Source organism: Callorhinus ursinus, unplaced genomic scaffold (genome assembly GCF_003265705.2).
Source record: "Callorhinus ursinus isolate GAN/ISIS: 27379988/994484 unplaced genomic scaffold, GSC_fseal_2.0 scaffold50, whole genome shotgun sequence".
Lineage (NCBI taxonomy): Eukaryota > Metazoa > Chordata > Mammalia > Carnivora > Otariidae > Callorhinus > Callorhinus ursinus.
Genome location: NW_027397112.1, coordinates 10,826,414 through 10,848,937, shown reverse-complemented (window position 1 = coordinate 10,848,937; position 22,524 = coordinate 10,826,414). Strand labels below are relative to the sequence as shown.

Here is a 22,524-nt window from a genome sequence, read left to right as displayed (position 1 = left end):
GCACATGTGAGATGAAAATGCTTGAGATCTACCCTCTTTTCAAAATTTCGGTATACAATGCAATATTGTTAACAATAGTCACCATGCTGTACATTCGACCTCCAGAACTTATAACTGACACTTTGTACCCTTTGACCAAACAACTCCCCATCTTATGTTTTCTTCAAAAAGTTTCTTTTCCTTACTTGACCTTTTCAGAAAATGTTCTGTCATTTTTTTTTTTAAGATTTTATTTATTTATTTGACAGAGAGAGACACAGCGAGAGAGGGAACACAAGCAGGGGGAGAGGGAGAGGGAGAAGCAGGCTTCCCACGGAGCAGGAAGCCTGATGTGGGGCTCGATCCAAGGCAGACGCTTAACGACTGAGCCACCCAGGCGCCCCTGACTTTTTTTTTTTAAGATTTTATTTTTTATATGACAAAAAGATCACCGTCATGAAAGGAAAACAAAAAAGCTGAAGATTAGAGAAATGACTAAGTACAATACACAGTCCTGAACTGGATCCTAATACTGAAGGGGGAAAAGGGCTGTAAAGGAAATAACTGGGACAATTATCAAAACTGAATTATGGACTACAGATTAAAGTTTCAATGTTTAATTATATTAATGTTTCATTTCCTGAATTCAATTACTGTAAGAGCACATCTTTGTTCTCAGAAAATACATAATAAAGTATTAGATGTAAAGAGGAATGATATCTGCAACTTAATCTCAAGTGGTTCAGAAAAAAAATGTGTGTATGCAGGCATGTGTGTAGAGAGAGAATGAATTTTAAAAATATGATAATCGGTGAATCTGGGTAAAAGTAGTAATATAGGGATTCTCTTATTTTTGCAAACTTTCCATAAATAAGAAATTTTTTAGGTTTTAAAAGCAAGCAGAAAGGGGCGCCTGGGTGGCTCAGTCGATGGAGCATCCAACTCTTGATTTCAGCTTAGGTCATGATCTCAGGGTCACAGCATTGAGCCCTGGGTGGGGCTCTGAGCTCATAGAGGAGTCTGCCTGAAGATTCTCTCCCTTTGTCCCTCCCCCCACTCATGCACACTCTCTCAAATAAATAAATCTTTAAAATATTTTTAAAAAAGAAAAGCAAGCAGAAAAAAACCTGACTTAATTATACTTGCTTCTTTCCTTCTCCTGCTGTACCCATGAAATTGACAGGAAATTATCTGACAAGAAGATTCATACCCCATTTTCTCAATCGGCCACAGTGCCTAAGAGACAATGCCAGTTTTTGCTTATCAGCTTCTTGGCTTATAATCCACAAGTAGCCTCGTCTTTTTTTCCTCCTGAAGTCAGAAGCTGCTTTCCATGCCCTTCCCAAGTCAACTATGGTGACTTGATACACACTTCATTAAAAAAAGCACATTTGGGGTGCCTGGTGGACACTTGGTTTTGGCTCAGGTCATGATCTCAGGGTCATGAGACTGAGCCCCACATCAGGCTCCCCACTCAGTGGGGAGTCTGCTTGAGGCTTTTCTCTCTCCTTCTCCCTCTGCCCCTCTCCTGCTTGCATGCATGCATGTGCTTTTTCTAAAATAAATAAATAAATCTTCAAAATAAAAATTTAAAAAAAGTATAGCATTTGCTTAAATACTGCTACCCTTCCTTAAATAATTTATCTTTCCAAACAAACACAGAAGAAAACATATCTCAGTATACAGTAAAATGGAATCACCAAGTAATACCAATTATTTCTCTTCAACATAACTTAAACTTTTTAAGATTTATTTATTTGAGAGAGAGAGAGAGCCCAAGTGGGAGGGGCAGAGGAAGAAAGAGAATCTCAAGCAAACTCCACACTGAGAGCAGAGCCCAAGGCAGGTTCGATCTCATGACCCAGAGATCACGACCTGAGCCGAAACCAAGAGCCAGACACTTAACCAACTGTGCCACCAAGGAGCCCCCAATACATCTTAGACTTTTAGAATTTTTCCATAGCCATAATTTCCCAAAGTCCTATTCAACTTAAGTCTAGGCAAGTCAAATGATCACGAAGCTATTTTAACTCCTGAATTCTCCCCTTTCCTCACTATCCTCCACACTGACATCAGAATCTTTTTTTTTTAAAGATTTTATTTATTTGAGAGAGAGAGAATGAGAGATAGAGAGCACGAGAGGGAAGAGGGTCAGAGGGAGAAGCAGACTCCCTGCTGAGCAGGGAGCCTGATGTGGGACTCAATCCCGGGACTCCAGGATCATGACCTGAGCCGAAGGCAGTCGCTTAACCAACTGAGCCACCCAGGCACCCGACATCAGAATCTTTTCTAAAGTCAGGATTTTGATGGGCTCAATTCAGAAATTCTCAGGAGCTTTCAACTGTCTTTGAATAAAATCCAAACTTTCCAGTATATACTTTTAGGCCCTCCACTAACTGCATACTCCCATCATTTAATAGAACTCTTTCAGGTAAATCCTTTCAATCACGCAAACATACTTCCTGAGCACTGCCTATGATTTGCTTGCTCCCATATGAATGCCTTTTATTGATATTATTTCTCATCTTAAGAGTCTTTCTTCCTTATCTCCACTATGTAATGCTTTCCCCCTACTTCATAATCATGCTCAAAACTCCAGTGCCTAAGAAGATTTCTCTGGCTGACTTTCCAGTCTCCAATCAATTCATTCACTCCTGTTCTATCTTAGCACTTTCACGCAGAGCTCCCAGTGGTAGTATCTGTGCACTTATTTACCCTGTACACTTTTCTGTGAGCTATGGATAAGTGGATATTCTTTCCCCCATTAGGTTGCAATTTTCAGGCAGAATAGCAAGTCAAGAAGTAAATACCATACCATAACTATTTACTTTTCCATTCTCATATATCTAACCAGTAACTTAAATAGGATCAATGTTTAATGGCCTGACAACCAGTAATAGAAAATTTTACAGATATCCACAACCATAAGAAACTCATAAAGAAAATCTGCATCAGGCAGCTAAAAAACATACCTACCTTCTATTTCTTGCCCAATAGAAAGTCCAGCCCATTTTCGCTGTAAAATAAAAGAAAAAAAAAAGAAACTTAAAATCAAATCAATCAAAATTAGAGAAATGAGGAAAAGAGGGATTTCTATGAATTTTTGTAACAGGAACACATTCAAAGATCAAAATGTGGTTTAATGTTGTGTGTTGAACTGTGTTCCACAAAAATACATGTTGCAGTCTCAGCCCCTGGCACATGGGAATACAACCGTATCTGGAAATAGGGTCTTTGCAGATGCAATCAAGGTAAGATGAGGTCATTATCAAATTAGGGTAGGCATAAGCCAATATGACCCCAGTGTGCTTACAAGAAGAAAAGAGACAGACAGACACATGGGGAGAAAGTCATGTGATGGTGTTGGCAGAGACTGAAGTGACACATCTCCCAATCAAAGAACATCAAGGGTTGTTGGCAACACCAGAAGCTAAGCATGGAACAGATTTTTCTCTAAGGCCTTCGGACAGAGTATGGCCCTGTTGACACCTTGATTTCAGACTTCTAGACTCCCAAACTGTAAGAGAATAAATTTAAGCCACCCACTCTGTGGTACTTTATACAGTGGCCCTAGGAAACATATTTATTTATTTATTTAGAGATTTTATTTATTTATTTGACAGAAAGAGAGCACAAGCAGGGGGAGGAGCAGGGAGAGGGAGAAGCAGGCTCCCACTGAGTAGACAGCCTGATGTGGGGCTTGATCCCAAGAACCTGGGATCACGTCCTGAGCCAAAGGCAGCTGCTTAACTGACTGAGCCACCCAGGCATCCCTAGGAAACATACTTATATGCTATAGTTTATATCTGAACATCTAACTGAAAACATACAAAGCTTGCCTTTGTACAATAAAACTGGTATCACTGAGTAGGATGCTTCTTTGCACAGTATACTGCTCCTGAAGGCCTTCATAGTTCAGATAATATTTCGGTGTTCTAAATGTACTATGGTTACTTATATTGTTTGCTATAATACCTCAAAAAGAAAGACACTCAATTCATGAAAACTAAATTAAAGCTGGTCAGCTAATCTAGCTTGAAACCCAAGCAGCGATTCCAATTGTTAGATGGTCCTGATTACTCTTTGTACTAGCCAAAGGATTTTCAGGCATTTGCAACTAGACTTTAGCTTCTCCCAGATCCAGACTGGTTACAACGGCAAGAATATATGGAGGCAGGCCAGACTGTGTTTAGGCAGGATTTTAGGACTGGCTTGGCATGGATTCAAAATTAGTCACTACTGATAACACTTCAAAGAACAGTGGGAAAAATAATTTTTGGCTGAAAATCCACATTTTGTCTACTCATCAAGCAGTGCGGATTTGCAGGTGGATGGTGAAGAGGCTGCACTGTGAATACGTGCAACACTTGCTTTCCCCTGTAGCTCTTTCAGCACAGGATGCTTCTCCCTCCCCTCTGCCCTTCATGCCCTCTTCTGTAATATCCCATCTCACTTCTGGCCAATGAGAAATTTAGCAGCATGCTGGGTAAGTCCAGACTTTGGGTCACAAAGCAGCCACAATGAGGTTCTGTACTTCAATCCCAAAGACAGACCCAAAGGATGACAGTAATAGTATCTATCATATGGGGTTGTTTTGAGAATTAGTATATGTGCTGCCGAAGCGAGCACGGGTTGTTTTGAGAATTAAATGAGCTAATACATGCAAGAGTACCTAGAATAGTAGTCCTCATAATCAAGAGGCATCCAAATAGAGAAAAGGAGAATTGTGAGTAAAGATCTCCCATAATTTTTGAGGGCTTCAAGAGACCTTCAATAGATCCCTGAAGAGTGTTTGATCTCTTTCCTTCAACCTCCAGGGGAGTAAATCAATGCTTATTAGCATACCAGAAGGTAGGGGTTGCATTACATTGCTGAGGACTGTGGGATAAGTAGCACAAGTAAGATGATAAGGGAGTAAAGGATGCAGACTGGTACTTGCAGTGCTCCTCAAGTATGTATTGGGTGCCTGCAACAGTGCAAGGCAGTTTTCCCGCCACAGAATCCATCAACAGTCATAAATGTAAACATAATCCTTCTACCCTTTAGGAAGCCCAGCAAGTTACATTGTAATATGAGACAGCAACTATTCGTATCATATTCATTAGCGTGACATCATTGCACTTTAAAAAAAAATCACTATTGTTAGATGTCAATTTTATAAACTTATTTTTTAAGATTTTATTTTTTTATTTGACAGAGAGAGCGAGCACAAGCAGGGAAAGCAGCAGGCAGAGGGAGAGGGAGAAGCAGGCTCCCCACCGAGCAGGGAGTCTGATGCGGGACTTGATCCCAGGATCCTGGGATCATGACCTGAGCTGAAGGCAGACGCTCAACTGACTGAGCCACCCAGGAGCCCCTATAAATGTTATTTTTATATATTTTCTGTTACCCTATGAGTTAACATTAAAATAACTTGAGACTTTATCTGATAGCTAACTGATATTACCACAGAATTTTTTTAAAAATTAGGAAAAAAATCAAAGCAATAAAAGGCAAACATAGTAAAACTCATAATTAAGAATGTATCTTTAGGGGTGCTTTCCCTCTGTCCCACCTCCCTTTAAGAAAAAAAAGAATGTATCTTTAAATTCCTTATATAAATACCTAGATGTTTTTCTTCCACATGAATCAATTCAGTTCCAGGATGAGGTTTGCTTTATATGAATTGATTTTTCTAGGACTTTCAAGAATGGAAGAGAACAGGGGTGGCTGGGTGGCTCAGTCATTAAGCGTCTGCCTTCGGCTCAGGTCGTGATCCCAGGGTCCTGGGATCGAGCCCCGGATCGGGCTCCCTGCTCCGCGGGAAGCCTGCTTCTCCCTCTCCTACTCCCCCTGCTTGTGTTCCTTCTCTCGCTATCTCTCTCTGTCAAATAAATAAAATCTTAAAAAAAAAAAAAAAGAATGGAAGACAATAAATTAGCATCTAAGTTACCTGAGGTAAGCTGAACGCAATGCTCCCTGGAACCACCGATGGATGGGTCCTCAATGTAAATGTGTACCTGTGGTTGGGAGAGGTCCTCACAATCACATGCCTGAAAGACAGAAACATAGTTAGGGCTCCATGTCAAAGGAAATAAAAAGCATCAATTCCACTGCATGTGTTCATTTCCAACAACTGATGCTTGATGAGTACCAGGTGGAAACATGGCAGAGTATTTGAGAGTCCTGAAGGAACAGAACCACAAATTTCATTTCTCAAAACTGTCAGCAATTCAAAATGTCCTCCAGGCATAACCTTGGGCCAAGCACATATCAAGGAAAATCAGGATCAAGTTCAAGAGAGTACATACCAGTCAAAATAGCAACACCATTACATTTCCAGTTTACATAAAACTGAAGACAATGATTTAGAGTCCTAGATATTAAGTAAAAATTAGATGAATTTCCTCTCCTGGGAATTATTTCACACCTTAAATAGAATAAAGGGAGGAGAACCAAAGATGGAAGAACCAGGATACAACAGTCCAAAAAAAGTTAGTTTTAGTACTATTCATTAAATCTCTGTAGGCTCTCACAATAGTTGAAGCAGTAACAACCTATAAAATTAAAAAGATGGTAAAAATAAAAAATTGTCACAAAACACATCAGCTTTCATATAGATATCAATATTTATTATTTCAAAGTATTTTGTGCTAATTCATTCTGCTCAGAAGTTACCCATGATAGATAAAATATAGTCATCTCATGATAATCTCCTACAACGAGAAATTGCCATGGACTGTGTGTGTGATAAAAGCTTCAAACTCTATTTTGCAACAGCACTATCTGTTTTAAAATCGTCTTTTAGAGGGGCTCCTGGGTGACTTAGTCAGTTAAGCATCTGCCTTCGGCTCAGGTCATGATCCTGGGGTCCTGGGAGCAAGCCCCAAGTTGGGCTCCCTGCTCACCGGGAGTCTGCTTCTCCCTCTCCCTCTGCTCCTCCCCCTACTCATGTTCTCTCTCACTAGCTCACTCTCTCTCTCAAATAAATAAAAAAAATCTTTTTAAAAAACTATTTTTAAAATGCTATGACTTTTGGGGCGCCTGGGTGGCTCAGTTGGTTAAGCGACTGCCTTCAGCTCAGGTCATGATCCTGGAGTCCCGGGATCGAGTCCCGCATCGGGCTCCCTGCTCAGCAGGGAGTCTGCTTCTCCCTCTGACCCTCTTCCCTCTCGTGCTCTCTATCTCTCATTCTCTCTCTCTCAAATAAATAAATAAAATCTTAAAAAAAAAGCTATGACTTTTTAAATATTAATGGTTAATGTTTCTATATACATCATTTTGTCACAACACGTGTTCCTTATATCTGCTATATTTCAAGTAACTCCATCATGAGTATGGTGAACATTTGACAAATATAAGAGATTTCCATAAACAAATTCTTACACTGATTATCTATGTCCCAGTTTATACATAGAAAGTTCTGTGTTCAACTTAGTATCAAAGAATTTTTAGGACAAGAAACAATATTACTGCAATCATGTAGTGCAGCCCCTTATTCTAAAGCTGAAAACTACAGATAATTAGTAATTCTAACTTTGTAAAACTCCTGGATTTTACAGTTTTGTTTTTTTTTTTTTAAGGCTCAGTTAAAATTCTGCCTTATTGTTCCTTATTTCCCCAGTCTGCCTTCTGGTGGGACGACTTTATCTCCTTACCTCTATCAGCCTCAGAAACATATGGGTGGCACTGAGCTTGGTAGTAGGGCTTTTAGAAATTCTGGCAGTGGGTGATGTGAATCGGTTAAAATAAATGACAACAAAACAATACTTATAAGTAAATACTTATACTTTGTTGTGCATCTTCCAATTTTCATGTCCTTTAGATTATCATAGTAATAGTTATCAAAATAGCTAATATTTACTGGGGCGCCTGGGTGGCTCAGTCAGTTAAGCAGCTGCCTTCAGCTCAGGTCATGACCTCAGGGTGCTGGGATGGAGCCCCGAGTCGGGCTCCCTGCTCAGGGTGGGTTTGCTTGTCCCTCTCCCTCTACCCACCCCTCACTTTTGCTCTCTCTCTCATATAAATAAATAAATAAAATCTTTAAAGAAATAGCTAATAATTATTGAGGACTTATTAATGTGCAAGGCACTGTTCTAAACGCTTTATTTATCTAAGTCAATCTGCCGAACTACCCTGAGGAAGACATTATCATCATCCCCATTTCACAGATTAGGACACAGAGGCACAGAGATGGTAGGTAAAACCTACCCACGGTCACCCAATTTGTAACTGGCAGAGCCAACATCCAAACTCAATCTCACCACAGAGCCAAAATCCTAATGACTATGCTATGTATGATTTATATAACCCGTATGTTTAGTTCTGCTAAGAAAGTTGATGAAAATAAAAGTTATACATAAAAAGCTATGTATGATTTTTAAAACCTATTAATCAAAGTTTAACATAGTGAAGACTAAAATACATAACTCTCAGCTCTTCCATTTTCCAACTCAGCAAGAGGAATTAAAAAATTATTCTCAAGTTTCCTAAAATATAAGAGCTCCCTAGAAGTTTCTAAAATACCACTTGGCAGGTTAGGAGAAAACAAAGTTAGATACTCACTGGGCAGGCTGGAAATCCTTTTCATTCACAACTGCACAGTTGGTTAAAGATAATTCATCTGTAGGACATCTTGCAGCTTGCATACTCTATAAAAATCAATGATTAAGAAAATAAAATTAAGTCATCTTTTAAAAGATTTTTTAAAAATTTATTTATTCAAGAGAGAGCACAAGCAGGGGGAGCGGAGCAGGAGGCAGAAAGAGAGGGAGAAGTAGGCTCCCCGCTGAGCAGGGAGCCCGACGTGGGGTTCGATCCTAGGACCCTGGGATGATGACCTGAGCTGAAAGCAGATGCCCAACCAACTGAGCACCCAGACACCCCTAAGTCACCTTTTATAACCTTAAAGAATAGTTTATGCCTCCTGTCCTCTATTCCTCATCACCTGTAGTAAATACCTATTGTTTTTGACTCCCTGCATTCCTTCCTCTGTGGTAACAGCAAACCCTTCCTTTGGGAAACTGTTCCTTCCCCATTCCATATGCTTTCATGGGCCTGCCAATCACCGCACATGGGCAACCACAGATTCTATTTCATCCGTGGGATTTTATACAGACATGTACTAGAAGAAAGACACTCTTCCCTTACGTACAGAGGGAGAAACATCAGAATAATATCAGACCTATCCACAGATTCCTGGCAAGCCAGAAAGGCCTGGCAAGACACATTCAGGGTACTAAATGAGAAGAACATGCAGCCAAGAATACTTTATCCAGCAAGGCTTTCATTTAGAATGGATGGAGAGACATAGAGCTTCCACGACCGGCAGAAACTGAAAGAATATGTTACCACTAAGCTGGCCCTGCAAGAAATATTAAGGGGGGTTCTATAAAATGAGAAAGACCCCAAGAGTGATATACAACAGAAATTTACAGGGACAATCTATAAAAACAACGTCTTCACAGGAAACATGATGACAATTAATTCATATCTTTCAATAATCACTCTCAACGTGAATGGCCTAAATGCTGCCATAAAACGGCACAGGGTTGCAGATTGGACAAAAAGACAGGACCCATCCATATGCTGCCCACAAGAGACTCATTTTGAACCTAAAGATACATCCAGACTGAAAGTGAAGGGATGGAGATCCATCTTCCATGCCAGCAGACCTCAAAAGAAAGCTGGGGTAGCAATTCTTTTATCAGACAAATTAGATTTTAAACTAAAGTCTGTAATTAGAGACACAGAAGGACACTATATCATTCTTAAAGGGTCTATCCAACAAGAAGATCTAACAATTGTAAATATCTATGCCCCCAACATGGGAGCAGCCATCTACATAAGCCAACTGTTAACCAAAATAAAGGGTCATATTGATAACAATACATTAATTGTAGGAGACCTCAATACTCCACTCTCAGCAATGGACGATCATCTAAGCAGAAAATCAACAAGGAAACAAGAGCTTTGAATGATACACTGGATCAGATGGACCTCATAGGTATTTACAGAACATTCCACCCTAAAACAACAGAATACTCATTCTTCTCGAGCACACACGGAACTTTCTCCAGAATAGACCACATACTGGGTCACAAATCAGGTCTCAACCGATACCAAAAGATTGAGATTATTCCCTGCATATTCTCAGACCACAATGCTTTAAAACTGAAACTCAGTCACAAGAAAAAATGTGGCAGAAATTCAAACACTTGGAAGCTAAAGACCACTCTGCTCAAGAATGTTTGGGTCAACCAGGAAATCAAAGAACTTAAACAATTCATGGAAATCAATGAGAACGAAAACACATCGGTCCAAAACTTATGGGATACTGCAAAGGCGGTCCTAAGGGGGAAATACATAGCCATCCAAGCCTCACTCGAAAAAATAGAAAAATCCCGAATTCACCAACTAACTCTACACCTTAAAGAACTAGAGAAAAAGCAACAAACGATGCCTAAGCCACGCATAAGATAAATAAAATTAAAGCAGAGATCCAATGAATTAGAAACCAGAAACACAGTAGATCAGATCAACGAAACTAGAAGCTGGTTCTTTGAAAGAATTAATAAGATCAATAAACCACTGGCCAGACTTATCCAAAAGAAAAGAGAAAGGACCCAAATTAATAAAATTATGAATGAAAGGGGAGAGATCACGACTAACACCAAGGAAATAGGAACAATTATTAGAAATTATTATCAACAACTATATGCCAATACACTGAGCAATCTGGATGAAATGGAGGCCTTCCTGGAAACCTATAAGCTGCCAAGACTGAAACAGGAAGAAACTGACAACCTGAATAGGCCAATAACCAGTAACAAGATTGAAGCAGTGATCAAAAACCTCCCCAAAATACAAGAGTCCAGGGCCTGATGGATTCCCTGGGGAATTCTACCAAACATTCAAAGAAATAATACCTATTCTACTGAAGCTGTTTCAAAAAATAGAAACAGAAGGAAAACTTCCAAACTTATTCTATGAGGCCAGCATTACCTTAATCCCCAAACCAGGCAAAGACCCCATCAAAAAGGAGAATTTCAGACCGATATCCCTAATGAATATGGATTCCAAAATCCTCAACAAAATCCTAGCTAATAGGATCCAACAATACATTAAAAGGATCATCCACCACGACCAAGTGGGATTTATCCCCAGGATGCAAGGGTGGTTCAACATTTGCAAATCAGTGTGATAGAACACATTAATAAGAGGAGGGAGAAGAACTATAAGGTCCTCTCAATTGATGCAGAAAAAGCATTTGACAAAATACAACATCCCTTCCTGATTAAAACTCTTCAGAATATAGGGATAGAGGGAACATTCCTCAAGTTCATAAAATCCATCTATGAAACCCACGGAGAATATCATCCTCAATGGGGAAAAGCTGAGAGCCTTACCCTTAAGATCAGGAACACGTCAAGGATGCCCACTCTCGCCACTATTGTTCAACATAGTACTAGAAGTCCTAGCAACAGCAATCAGACAACAAAAAGAAATAAAAGGTATTCAAACTGGCAAAGAAGAAGTCAAACTCTCTCTTTTCGCAGACGACATGATACTTTATGTGGGAAACCCAAAAAACTCCACCCCCAAATTACTAGAACTCATACAGCAATTCAGTAATGTGGCAGGATACAAAATCAATGCAGAGAAATCAGTTACTTTCTTTTTTTTAATTTTTTATTGTTATGTTAATCACCATACATTACATCATTAGTTTTTGATGTAGTGTTCCATGATTCATTGTTTGTGCATAACACCCAGCGCTCCATGCAGAACGTGCCCTCTTTAATACCCATCACCAGGCTAACCCATCCCCCCATCCCCTCCCCTCTAGAAACCTCAGTTTGTTTTTCAGAGTCCATCGTCTCTCATGGTTCGTCTCCCCCTCCGACTTAATCAGTTGCTTTCTTATACACTAACAACGCAACTGTAGAAAGAAAAATTAGAGAAACGATCCCATTTACAATAGCACCAAAAACCGTAAGATACCTCGGAATAAACCTAACCAAAGAGGTAAAGGATCTATACACTAGGAACTACAGAACACTCATGACAGAAATTGAAGAAGACACAAAAAGATGGAAAAATATTCCATGCTCATGAATCGGAAGAATAAACATTGTTAAAATGTCTATGCTACCCAGAGCAATCTATACCTTCAATGCCATCCCGATCAAAATCCCAATGACATTTTTCAAAGTGCTGGAACAAACAATCCTAAAATTTGTATGGGATCATAAAAGACCCCAAATCGCCAAGGAAATGTTGAAAAAGAAAAACAAAGCTGGGGGCATCATGTTGCCCGATTTCAAGCTATATTACAAAGCTGTGATCACCAAGACAGCATGGTACTGGCACAAAAACAGACATACAGACCAATGGAACAGAACTGAGAACCCAGATATGGACCCTCAATTCGATGGTCAAATAACCTTTGACAAAGCAGAAAAAAACATGCAATGGAAAAAAGACAGTCTCTTCAATAAATGGTGCTGGGAAAATTGGACAGCCACATGCAGAAGAATGAAACTCGACCATTCTCTAACACCATTCACAAAGATAAACTCAAAGTGGATGAAAGACCTCAATGTGAGACAAGAATCCATCAAAATCCTAGAGGAGAACATAGGATGTTCTCTTTGACATCGACCACAGCAACTCCTTTCAAGATACATCTCCAAAAGCTAGTGAAACAAAAGCAAAAATGAACTTTTGGGACTTCATCAAGATAAAAAGCTTCTGCACAGCAAAGGAAACAGTCAACAAAACAAAGAGGCAACCCACAGAATGGGAGAAGATATTTGCAAATGACACTACAGATAAAGGGCTGGTATCCAAGATCTATAAAGAACTTCTCAATCTCAACACCCAAATAACAAATAATCAAGTCAAAAAGTGGGCAAAAGATATGAAAAGACACTTCTCTGAAGACGACATACAAATGGCTAACAGACACATGAAAAAATGTTCATCATCATTAGCCATCAGGGAAATTCAAATCAAAACCACATTGAGATACCACCTTATACCAGTTAGAATGGCAAAAATGGACAGGGAAGGAAACAACAAATGTTGGAGAGGTTGTGGAGAAAGGGGAACCCTCTTACACTATTGGTGGGAATGCAAGTTGGTACAGCCACTTTGGGAAACAGTGTGGAGGTGCCTCAAAAATTTAAAAATAGAGCTACCCTATGACCCAGCAATTGCACTCCTGGGTATTTACCCCAAAGACACAGATGTAGTGAAAAGAAGGGTCATATGCACCCCAATGTTCATAGCAGCAATGTCCGCAATAGCCAAACTGGAAAGAGCCGAGATGGCCTTCAACAGATGAATGGATAAAGAAGATGTGGTCCATATGTACAATGGAATATTACTGAGCCATCAGAAAGGATGAATACCCAACTTTTACATCAACATGGATGGGACTGGAGGAGATGATGCTAAATGAAATAAATCAAGCAGAGAAAGTCAGTTATCCTATGGTTTCACTTATTTGTGGAACATAAGGAACAGCATGGAGGACACTAGGAGAAGGAAGGGAAAAATGGGGGGGGGAATCGGAGGGAGAGATGAACCATGCATGAGAGACTGTGGACTCGGACAAACAAACAGGGTTTTAGAGGGGAGGGGGGAGGGGGGATTGGTTAGCCCAGTGATGGGTATTAAGGAGGGCACGTGCTGCATGGATCACTGGGTGTTACATGAAAACAATGGATCGTGGATCACCTCATCAAAAACTAATGATGTACTGTATGGTGATTAACATAATAAAATTAAAAAAAAAAAAGAATCTCTAGATGAAATCATGCTGGATTTAATCTGGGCCCTAAATTCAATGACTAGTGTCTTCATTACAGAAAAGAGAGAGAGAATTGAGACACAGACACAGAGGAAAGACACACGGAAAAAGGCCAAATACAGAGATTGCAGTGGGGGGGGGGTGTTACCACCACCCTAGGAACATCAAGATCCACCAGAAGGTGGAAGCTAGCAGGAGAATTCTCCCCTAGACTTTGAGGAGGAAGGATGGCCCTGCTGACACCTTGTCTTTGGAATTCTAGTCTCCAGAACTGTGAGAGAATAAATTTCTATTGTTCTAAGTCATTAAAAAAAAAAAAGAAGAAGAAGGACACTCTTCCTTGCCTCACCACTGCATGGAGGACGACTTTCTGCTCTAAAAGAGAGTGAAACTATCATAGAGAAAGCAAAGGTAACAGAGACACAGACAAATAGACACCTTCAAATACAGATCTGACAACCAAGTTAAAGCCCTTGAGACAAGTACTGAACATTGGTTATGAACCAATAAATTCTTTTTTTCACTCAAGCTTATTTGATTTGGTTTTCCATCTTTTCTGAAGAAAAGAATTTTGACTCATTCAAATGCAATGAAGTAAATTCAGTAAGTTTAATAAAGTGTATCATGAAAAAATATTTTTATAAGAGACCCCAAGTGGCCTGAGCCACATCTCCTAAGGATTAAGAAAGACCATCTTCCAAATATCTCCAAACAAAGATAATTAGAGGGTATACTTTTTTCAAAGCAGCGATTAATCTTTTTGATCAACAGCTACTAGCAAAGCATTCCTTCATATAACGTACTTAACCAATAACCCTTCCACCATTCTCTAGGGTTTCCTAGTTAGTGAAATATAACCCTTGTAGTCATGGCATGTAGTTTATGACTAAAGTGCGCATTCTTTAAATCTCAAGCCAAAGCTGATTCTTCTTAAATTTGCCTTCCAAATACAAATGTATAAAGCAAAATAAATTACTTTTTGCTTTGCTTTTAACTAAAAGGCTAGTTTCAATACAGTTATCCCAGTTGTTTAGAGGAGTGGTCCCTAAAGTAGGCTATGTGCACTAGAAGGATTTGCAGACAATCCAAGTATCAAAATTAACTGCATTTAGAAAACAGACCTCTAAATAGGTATATCATAAAATATTAAGCCAAAATTTTTAAAGAATAATGAAGTAGCACTTTGCTCTTTGTATTTTTTAATAAAATAAAAATGAGAATGTTTCACATCTTCAGTTCATCCTTTTTAACACTTTTGTAAATGATTTATTACATAAATAAATTATTAGTATGTCACTTATAAATAAATATGTATACATATTGGAGATACATGAACAAAACATGTTTAACTTATGGGATTCATAAAAGGTTTGGAAATCACTTATTTAGAACATGAGATGAATAAAGTCTGGGTCATAAGTTTGCTTTATGAATAAGACAGTATTTTTGCCCATGGTCAGTCTGACTAGCCATCTGACAAAAGTGTACCAAACTTTTTTAGTTTCCTGCCCATCCTGGGGTCTCTCTCATCTACAAGCTTCTTCCTTGTATATACTTCACTCTCCACTAATGCTAAGTCTCTTGCTTAGCTAACTCCTACTCATTTCAACAATTCTCAGCTCAGACATTACTTTTTCTACAAGACCTTTCTAGACCTTTCCCTCCCCACTAAACTGATGCAAGAAAGCACCTGACTGTATTTTTACTGTCTGTTTACATGTGTGCATGGCATAAAAGACAGTAAGCTTCTCAAGGACTCGACTGTATCTTGCTTACATGTGTGGTTCCTCAGGACTAGTACAGAGCTTGGTACACAGTGAGTGCTCATCAAACATCTGCTAAATAAATAAACTTATGGATCAATACAAATCTAACTGCAGAATAAACAGTTCAAAGGACATGTACACAAAGGACTTTTCAAGGTTACTTAGGAAGTGATATGAAGTGATTTAAATTACCTAATAGTTCAAAAGTGCACAAAACTGATATAGTCAAAGTAATAAAAAAATTTACAAAATGCTTGGTTAACCTTTTCATTTATAAACTTGTTTAGTTGTCAAAGAGGTAGTGTCCTCACATTTATAATCTTACAGTTTCTGTGGCTCAGGAGCCTAGGCATGGCCCATCTGGGTTGTCTAAAGTCTCACAAGGCCATAATCAAGAAGTCAGCTGGACTGCACTCTCATCTGGAGGCTTGCTTCAATGATCACTAGGATTGTTGGCAGAATTTATTTCACTGCTATTGTGAGACTGAATGTCCAGGCTTCTTGCTGTAAAACATCCCCAGTTCCTTAAGAATATTCTCAATTCTTTGCTACATGGCATTCCCAATATAGCCACTTAGTTCATCAAGCCATCAAGGAAAGTCAGTAGGTTGAGTCCACTAGCAAGCTGGAGTGTTATGTAACATGATGTAATTATGGAAATGACACTGCACTGCCTTTCCCAAAATCTATTGGTTAGAAGCAAGCTGCATGTCCCATATACTCAAGTAGAAGGGATTACACAGAGGCACGAATAACTAGAGGCAGGGGTGACTGCGGGGGGAGGGGGGCGGGCGGGTATCACCGTCCAGTCTGTCTGACACAGGACATTATTTGTAATACTTTTCTACATCCTCAAAAAAAAAATTGCCAAAGAGGTAATGTCCTTCAAAAAAAAGTAAAAAACTCTGTAGAAGTCATCTGGCTAGCCAACCAAAAACAGATGCTATGAGCAAAAGGCCTCCCTACTGGAATCTAGAAGCATCTGTGTTTTTATGAAAGCCAAGCAGGGTATCTCATTTTCTCATCAAATTAAATTCAATATAAATTCCTATAAATAGTAGCTGTTTACTTACCACAGTAATGCCAAGGGAAAATTCCACAATTTTTCTAACATTGACCTTGCCTCTAGGAAACAATAATAAAAACTCAGCCACTACAGCCATGCAGCTATTATGAAATGAAAATACTACACTGATAGGCAATTTTAAATAGGTTCAGTTATCTGAGATCTAGAACATTTAACCATCTAAAGGCTGTAAAATATTTTCACTACTAACTTGAAATGTAAAAAATTATTAACTCACTGCTACTCAAAAGAACAAAAATCTCAACAAATCTTTAATGGGAACTTCAGTAGAGGTAATTATATCATTACTTAAAAACCTCTGAAGCGCAAAAAAAGAATTTGCTTCTCTTCATCAAAAAAAAAAAAAAAAAAAAAAAAGGAAGGATTTAACCAGGTCTCCTCTGGGCAATGTTATACAGTTTTCGAATTTAAATAGCGTACTTCCACCGAAAGGTCCACTTTAAGAACTGGATTAATTAGATATATGCTTTATCATTTACCAAAGAATTTAGAAGGGTAAAATAAATAGAAAAAAACAGAGTGTAGTACCTAACTAGAAGAGCTCATTAGCAAATAACTGCCCCTACCCTAACTAACTGCAACACTCATGAATGCACTGGTTCTTCCTCTGCGGTGCTTGAGGCCTTGGTTACATCTCTCTGGAGACACACAGACCCCCACAGGAAAGGGAAGTAGGACGGACAACATGAACTTGCCCAGAGCCAGCTCCACTGACAAGTCTCACTCAACGATTTGTCAGACAATTTTTGCTAAAAAAAAAATAACATTTTAGAACTGCACTGTTCAAAAAAGAAACCACTAGACAGATATGGCTATTAAAATTAAAATTAAAAATTCCATTCAGTTGCACTAGCCACCTATCAAGTGCCACATGTGGCTAGTAGCCATCACTGTGGAAAGTTCCACTGGACAGGGCTAGTCTAGAATGGTGTGAGAAAGGCCATCAGTGATACCTCTCTTCAGGCCTATGGAATCTTACTTTGTGCTATAAACTCCTGTAATAATTTCTGTTAAATTTTTGAAGTTACGTGAGCTTAGAAGTGATGGAGTAAAAATAAGTTAAACATCCTCAAGTTATCTCTCAAAGAGCCTGTAGGGATACGTCCACCTTATCCATTTCAGACCAATAACTATTCACATAAATGAACCTCCTGACATCCCTTAGGGCCTTAAATTCCTTTACAGATTTATACTGAAAAAGAAAAAAAGCAAGTTCTCATTTTCATCTTTTTTGGGGGGGGAGGGACCCCACAGAAAAATGCAAAAGGCCAACAACATTAAATACTGGCAAAGACATAATACAGTTTTTTATTAAGTTAAATGGGACCCAGCATGTCTATGCCTAGCTTTTTATTCAAGAGAAATGAAAACATAGCCACACTTGTACACAGATGTTCACAGAAGCTTTATTCATAATAGCCAAAAATTGGAAAGACACACAAGTGCCTACCAACACATGAATGGATAAACAAATTGTGGTACAACCATACAATGGAATACTACCCAGCAATTAAAAACAAACTACAGATACCTTCAACAACATGAGTAAACTTAACATAATAATGAGTAAAAGAAGTCAAATGCAAAATAAGAGTTGACCAGATATTATGTAAAATTCATCTCATATTCAGATGAAATTCTAGAAGAGGCAAAAGTAATCTAGAGCAACAACAACAAAAGGTCAGTCAGTGCTTGCTTGAGTGAAAAGGACAGCAAAGAAGTATGAAGTAATTTTTTGAGATGACAGAAGTGTTTTATATGTTTTTTTTAAGATTTTAATTATTCAAGGGGTGCCTGGGTAGCTCAGGTCGTGACCCTTTCCCACTCCCCCCTGCTTGTGTTCCCTCTCTCACTGTCTCTCTCTGTCAAATAAATAAATAAAATCTTTTAAAAAAAAAGATTTTAAATACTCAGGGATGCCTGGGTGGCTCAGTGGTTAAGCATCTTCCTTCAGCTCAGGTCATGATCCCAGAGTTCTGGGACTGAGCCCCACATCGGGCTCCCTGCTTGGTGGGGAGCCTGCTGCTTCTCCCTCTTCCACTCCCCCTGCCCCTGCTTGTGTGTTCACTCTCGCTCACTCTCAAATAAAATCTTGATTTTATTTATTCATTTGAGAGAGAGAGTGCTCGCAAGCATGGGGGAGGGATAGAGGGAGAGGGAGAAGCAGACTCCCCACTGAGGAGGGAGCCCGATGCCAGGCTCAATCCCAGGACCCTGGGATCATGACCCGAGCTGAAGGAAGACACTTAACCAACTGAGCCACCCAGGCGCCCCATAAGTGTTTTACATCTTGACTGCATTTTACTGTATGGTTATACCTCAATAAAGTTGAGAGACTATGCTCTGATTTTTCAATGGCTGTACAACCTAATAATTTCCATAGCAAAGATAGGATAAATGCTAAAACTAGAAAATAGAGTTTTGGTACAGTTCAAAATGGGGCCCTTATCCCTATATTAACATAGACCTAGACCTTGATACATCCATACTCCTACCTGGTAGAGAGAGATAATTAGGCCTGCAGAACAGACTCCGTTCACTCCCCAAACAGTCCTCATCCCAGATGTAGGAACATACAGAACTAAGAGAATGGTCAGACCTTCCTCTAAAAGGCCAGTCCCAGGGTGCTGCCCCCAGTCCTGGGCATAGGAAGTGAAAGATGAAGGATAAAACCTGCAAGTCCTTCTGGTACAAATGTCCCATATGGACTGTTAGATTGGTGATTCTTCCTCCTGAGAAGAGTAAGGACTTTTTTTTCCCTGTAATAATTCTTCCCTTAAGAGGCAACAAAGTTTGAGCTAAAGTTCTACCCTCCCTACAGGCAGGGATGGAAAAGGGAGGAAATAGGAAGAAATGTGCACCCACCCATACATACACAACAATAAGAACTAAATGAGATAATCCTCATTTACTGATGCAGAGTAAATACTCAATGAATCTTAGCTATTATTATAACTACCCTAAAGATATTCAGAATAGCAAAAACAACAACAAACAAACAAAAAAACACAGATGCCTAAGCCTAAATAAATGCCAGAAATAGAGGTGTGGCTAAAAGAATCTCAACTATGCAGCCATTTCAAAGGTCAAGGGACCTCTGTGTGTCACTGACAAGGGAAAATGTCCACAATATAGTGCTAAACTTTTTTTTAAGTTACAAAACTGTGTGTAGGGTAAGCTTTTTTTTAATAAACAAGATACGCACTAAATTAACAGTAGCTACCACTGAGGAGAAACAAGAAGGCATAAGGGAAACACTTTCACTTTTCACAATTCTAAAATTATTTTTACAATAAATAACACTTCTCTTATGGAGATAATTTTTCTTTAATTTTTTAAGTTTACTTATTTATTTTAAGTAATCTCCCCACCCAACGTAGGGCTCAGACTCACAACCCCGAGATTAAGAGTCACTCCCTCTTCTAAATAAGCCAGCCAGGCACCCAGGGAAATAATTTTAAATATGGAAAACTTCTATGCACAAAATTGTTCTCTACAGCATTATTTTAACAGTGATGAATTAGAAGCAACCTAAAAATACTATTTCCAATTAAAGGATATGTAAACTACAACATAACCACCTAATTAAATATCATATAACCATCAAACTCCTCATAATATATTGAGGGGTTTACATCACAGGAACATAAAAAAATATACGTGAAGTTTTACTTTATAGCTTGATTTTTTAAAAAAATAGCAAATCAAAAAAATAATAAAATAAAAAAAATAAAAGAATAGCAAATCAACCAAATGGAAACACACCAAAATGTAAAAAACAATTGTAACTGGATAATGGAACTACAGATGATTTCTTTTCATCTTTTTTTCTGCATTTTCCAATTTTACCAAATTAAAAATTTTTTAAATTTATTGTTATGTTAATCACCATACATTACATCATTAGTTTTTGATGCAAATTAAAATTTTTGTTTTTTAAAGTTAATTGATGGTGGGGTGCCTGGGTGGCTCAGTCAGTTAAGCGTCCAACTCCTGATTTTGGCTTAGGTCATGGTCGCAGGGTCATGAGATCAAGCCCCACATCAGGCTCCACGCTCAGTGGTGAGTCTACTTGAGATTCTCTCTCCCTCTCCCCTTCCCCCCACCCTCTCTCTAAAATAAATAAATCTTTAAGTTAATTGATGGCATTTCATTTTAGACCTCTGTCTGCTTCTGTACAGATAGTTATGACCATACACATTAGGAAAATAACACAAAGGACATGCTTAATAAAGGCCATTGTCATTATTCATGACATACAAGACACTGTCTCAACTTTGTGTGTGTTTTTTTCATAATTAAATCATGTTGGTTAAATCTAATTTTGATAATGGTGTGACAAGGATTTTTGTAAATAAAGAAAAAGCACTTCTAGCAAACTCAGTAAGAAGCTATAAAATATGGTCTGAAACACAGAACCATTTGATAATTATACAAAGAGTTAAAGACTTATTTACATTGGGCAGGTTAACCAATGACAGCATCAAAATGAGCACTAAATCATAGTCAGTTGAGTCCTTGGCACTGTGAATAAATAATTTCCTCTCCAAGGCTGCATTAATCTGGGAAAGTTCATCAATGCCTTAAAATAAATTACTTAAAAATTTGGAGAAGTACCTGGAATATTATCTAGCACATGATAGGGATTCAATAAGTATTTGTTGAATTTTAAAATTTTTGGAAAAATATATCTACAAAGTTGAAGAAAATTAATGCCTATCTAAGCAGATAAATACATAAAATCAAAAACTGCTATAAATAGGAAATAGACAACAGATTCCCAGTACAACAGAAACAAAAAATGCTTAAAGTACTAGAAAAAAGTTTAGCAAAAATGCATAAGACCCTCATAAAGAAAACCAATGGAAATACATAAAAGAATATCCATATAAATGTAGAGAGAAATATGATGTTATTGTATGCAGTGACTCAATATTGTAAGGGTATCATAAACTCCAAATTAACCTATAAATGTAATGTAATTATAAGCAGAATCCCAATGGGTCATTAATAAATTCAATCTAAACTGCAACCTGCCAAGTAAAATACAGTAGAGGAAATGGGAGGGAATTTTTTAAATTTGTTAAAGTAACCAAGAAAACTTTTAGGAAGAATGAGGGAAACTGGCCCTACTAGGCATCAAAACATGCTATATACAGTAATTAAAAGATGGTACTGGTACAAAAACAAACAGTTCAGGGAGTAGAACCACCAACCCAGAAATAGGATTAGATATATAGGAGAACTTAATATACAAGACTGACAATCAATGGGGGAAACTATTCAATAATGATGTTGATACAACAGACTACCCATTTGGTGGTGGTGAGGGAGGAGTGTTAATAATAACAGCTGATATGTTTGGGGAGCTTTATTATGAGTCAGGCACTGTTTTAAGAGCTTTACATACCTGCAAGCATCACAGTCCACAATTTTTTATTACCAAAATCTAACATTACAGTTGATCCCTTGAACTACATGGATTTGACCTCAAATTCTATGCAGTTTTTTTATAAATACATTACAGTATTATAAATGTATTTTCTCTTCCTTATGATTTTCTTTCTTTATATACACAGACACACACACACGTATATATATTTTAAATCAAGTAAACTCTATGCCCAACATGGGGCTCAAACTCACAACCCCATGATCTAGAGTCACATGTACTACCAAGTGAACGAACCAGATGCCCCCCCTTATGATTTTGTTACATTTTTTTCTCTAGTTTAATTCATTATTAAGAATACAGTATAGGGCGCCTGGGTGGCTCAGTTGGTTAAGCAACTGCCTTCAGCTCAGGTCACAATCCTGGAGTCCCTGGATCGAGTCCCACATCGGGCTCCCTGCTTGGCAGGGAAGTCTGCTTCGCCCTCTGACCGCCTCCTCCATGT

At 38.5% G+C, this 22,524-nt stretch overlaps 1 protein-coding gene across 2 annotated transcripts in view; it reads right to left on the bottom strand.

Annotated features, from left to right (window-relative positions):
* NSF (N-ethylmaleimide sensitive factor, vesicle fusing ATPase) overlaps positions 1 to 22,524 on the bottom strand; it is a 157,476-nt gene that overhangs the window by 110,443 nt on the left and 24,509 nt on the right. For both annotated transcript variants that reach the window (XM_025890029.2, XM_025890030.2), the window contains exons 2-4: positions 8,524 to 8,609; positions 5,912 to 6,011; positions 2,956 to 2,995 (exon numbers count right to left, since the gene is read on the bottom strand). In XM_025890029.2, the coding sequence (XP_025745814.1) occupies positions 2,956 to 2,995; positions 5,912 to 6,011; positions 8,524 to 8,609 (226 nt within the window). The remainder of the gene's footprint in view (positions 1 to 2,955; positions 2,996 to 5,911; positions 6,012 to 8,523; positions 8,610 to 22,524) is intronic.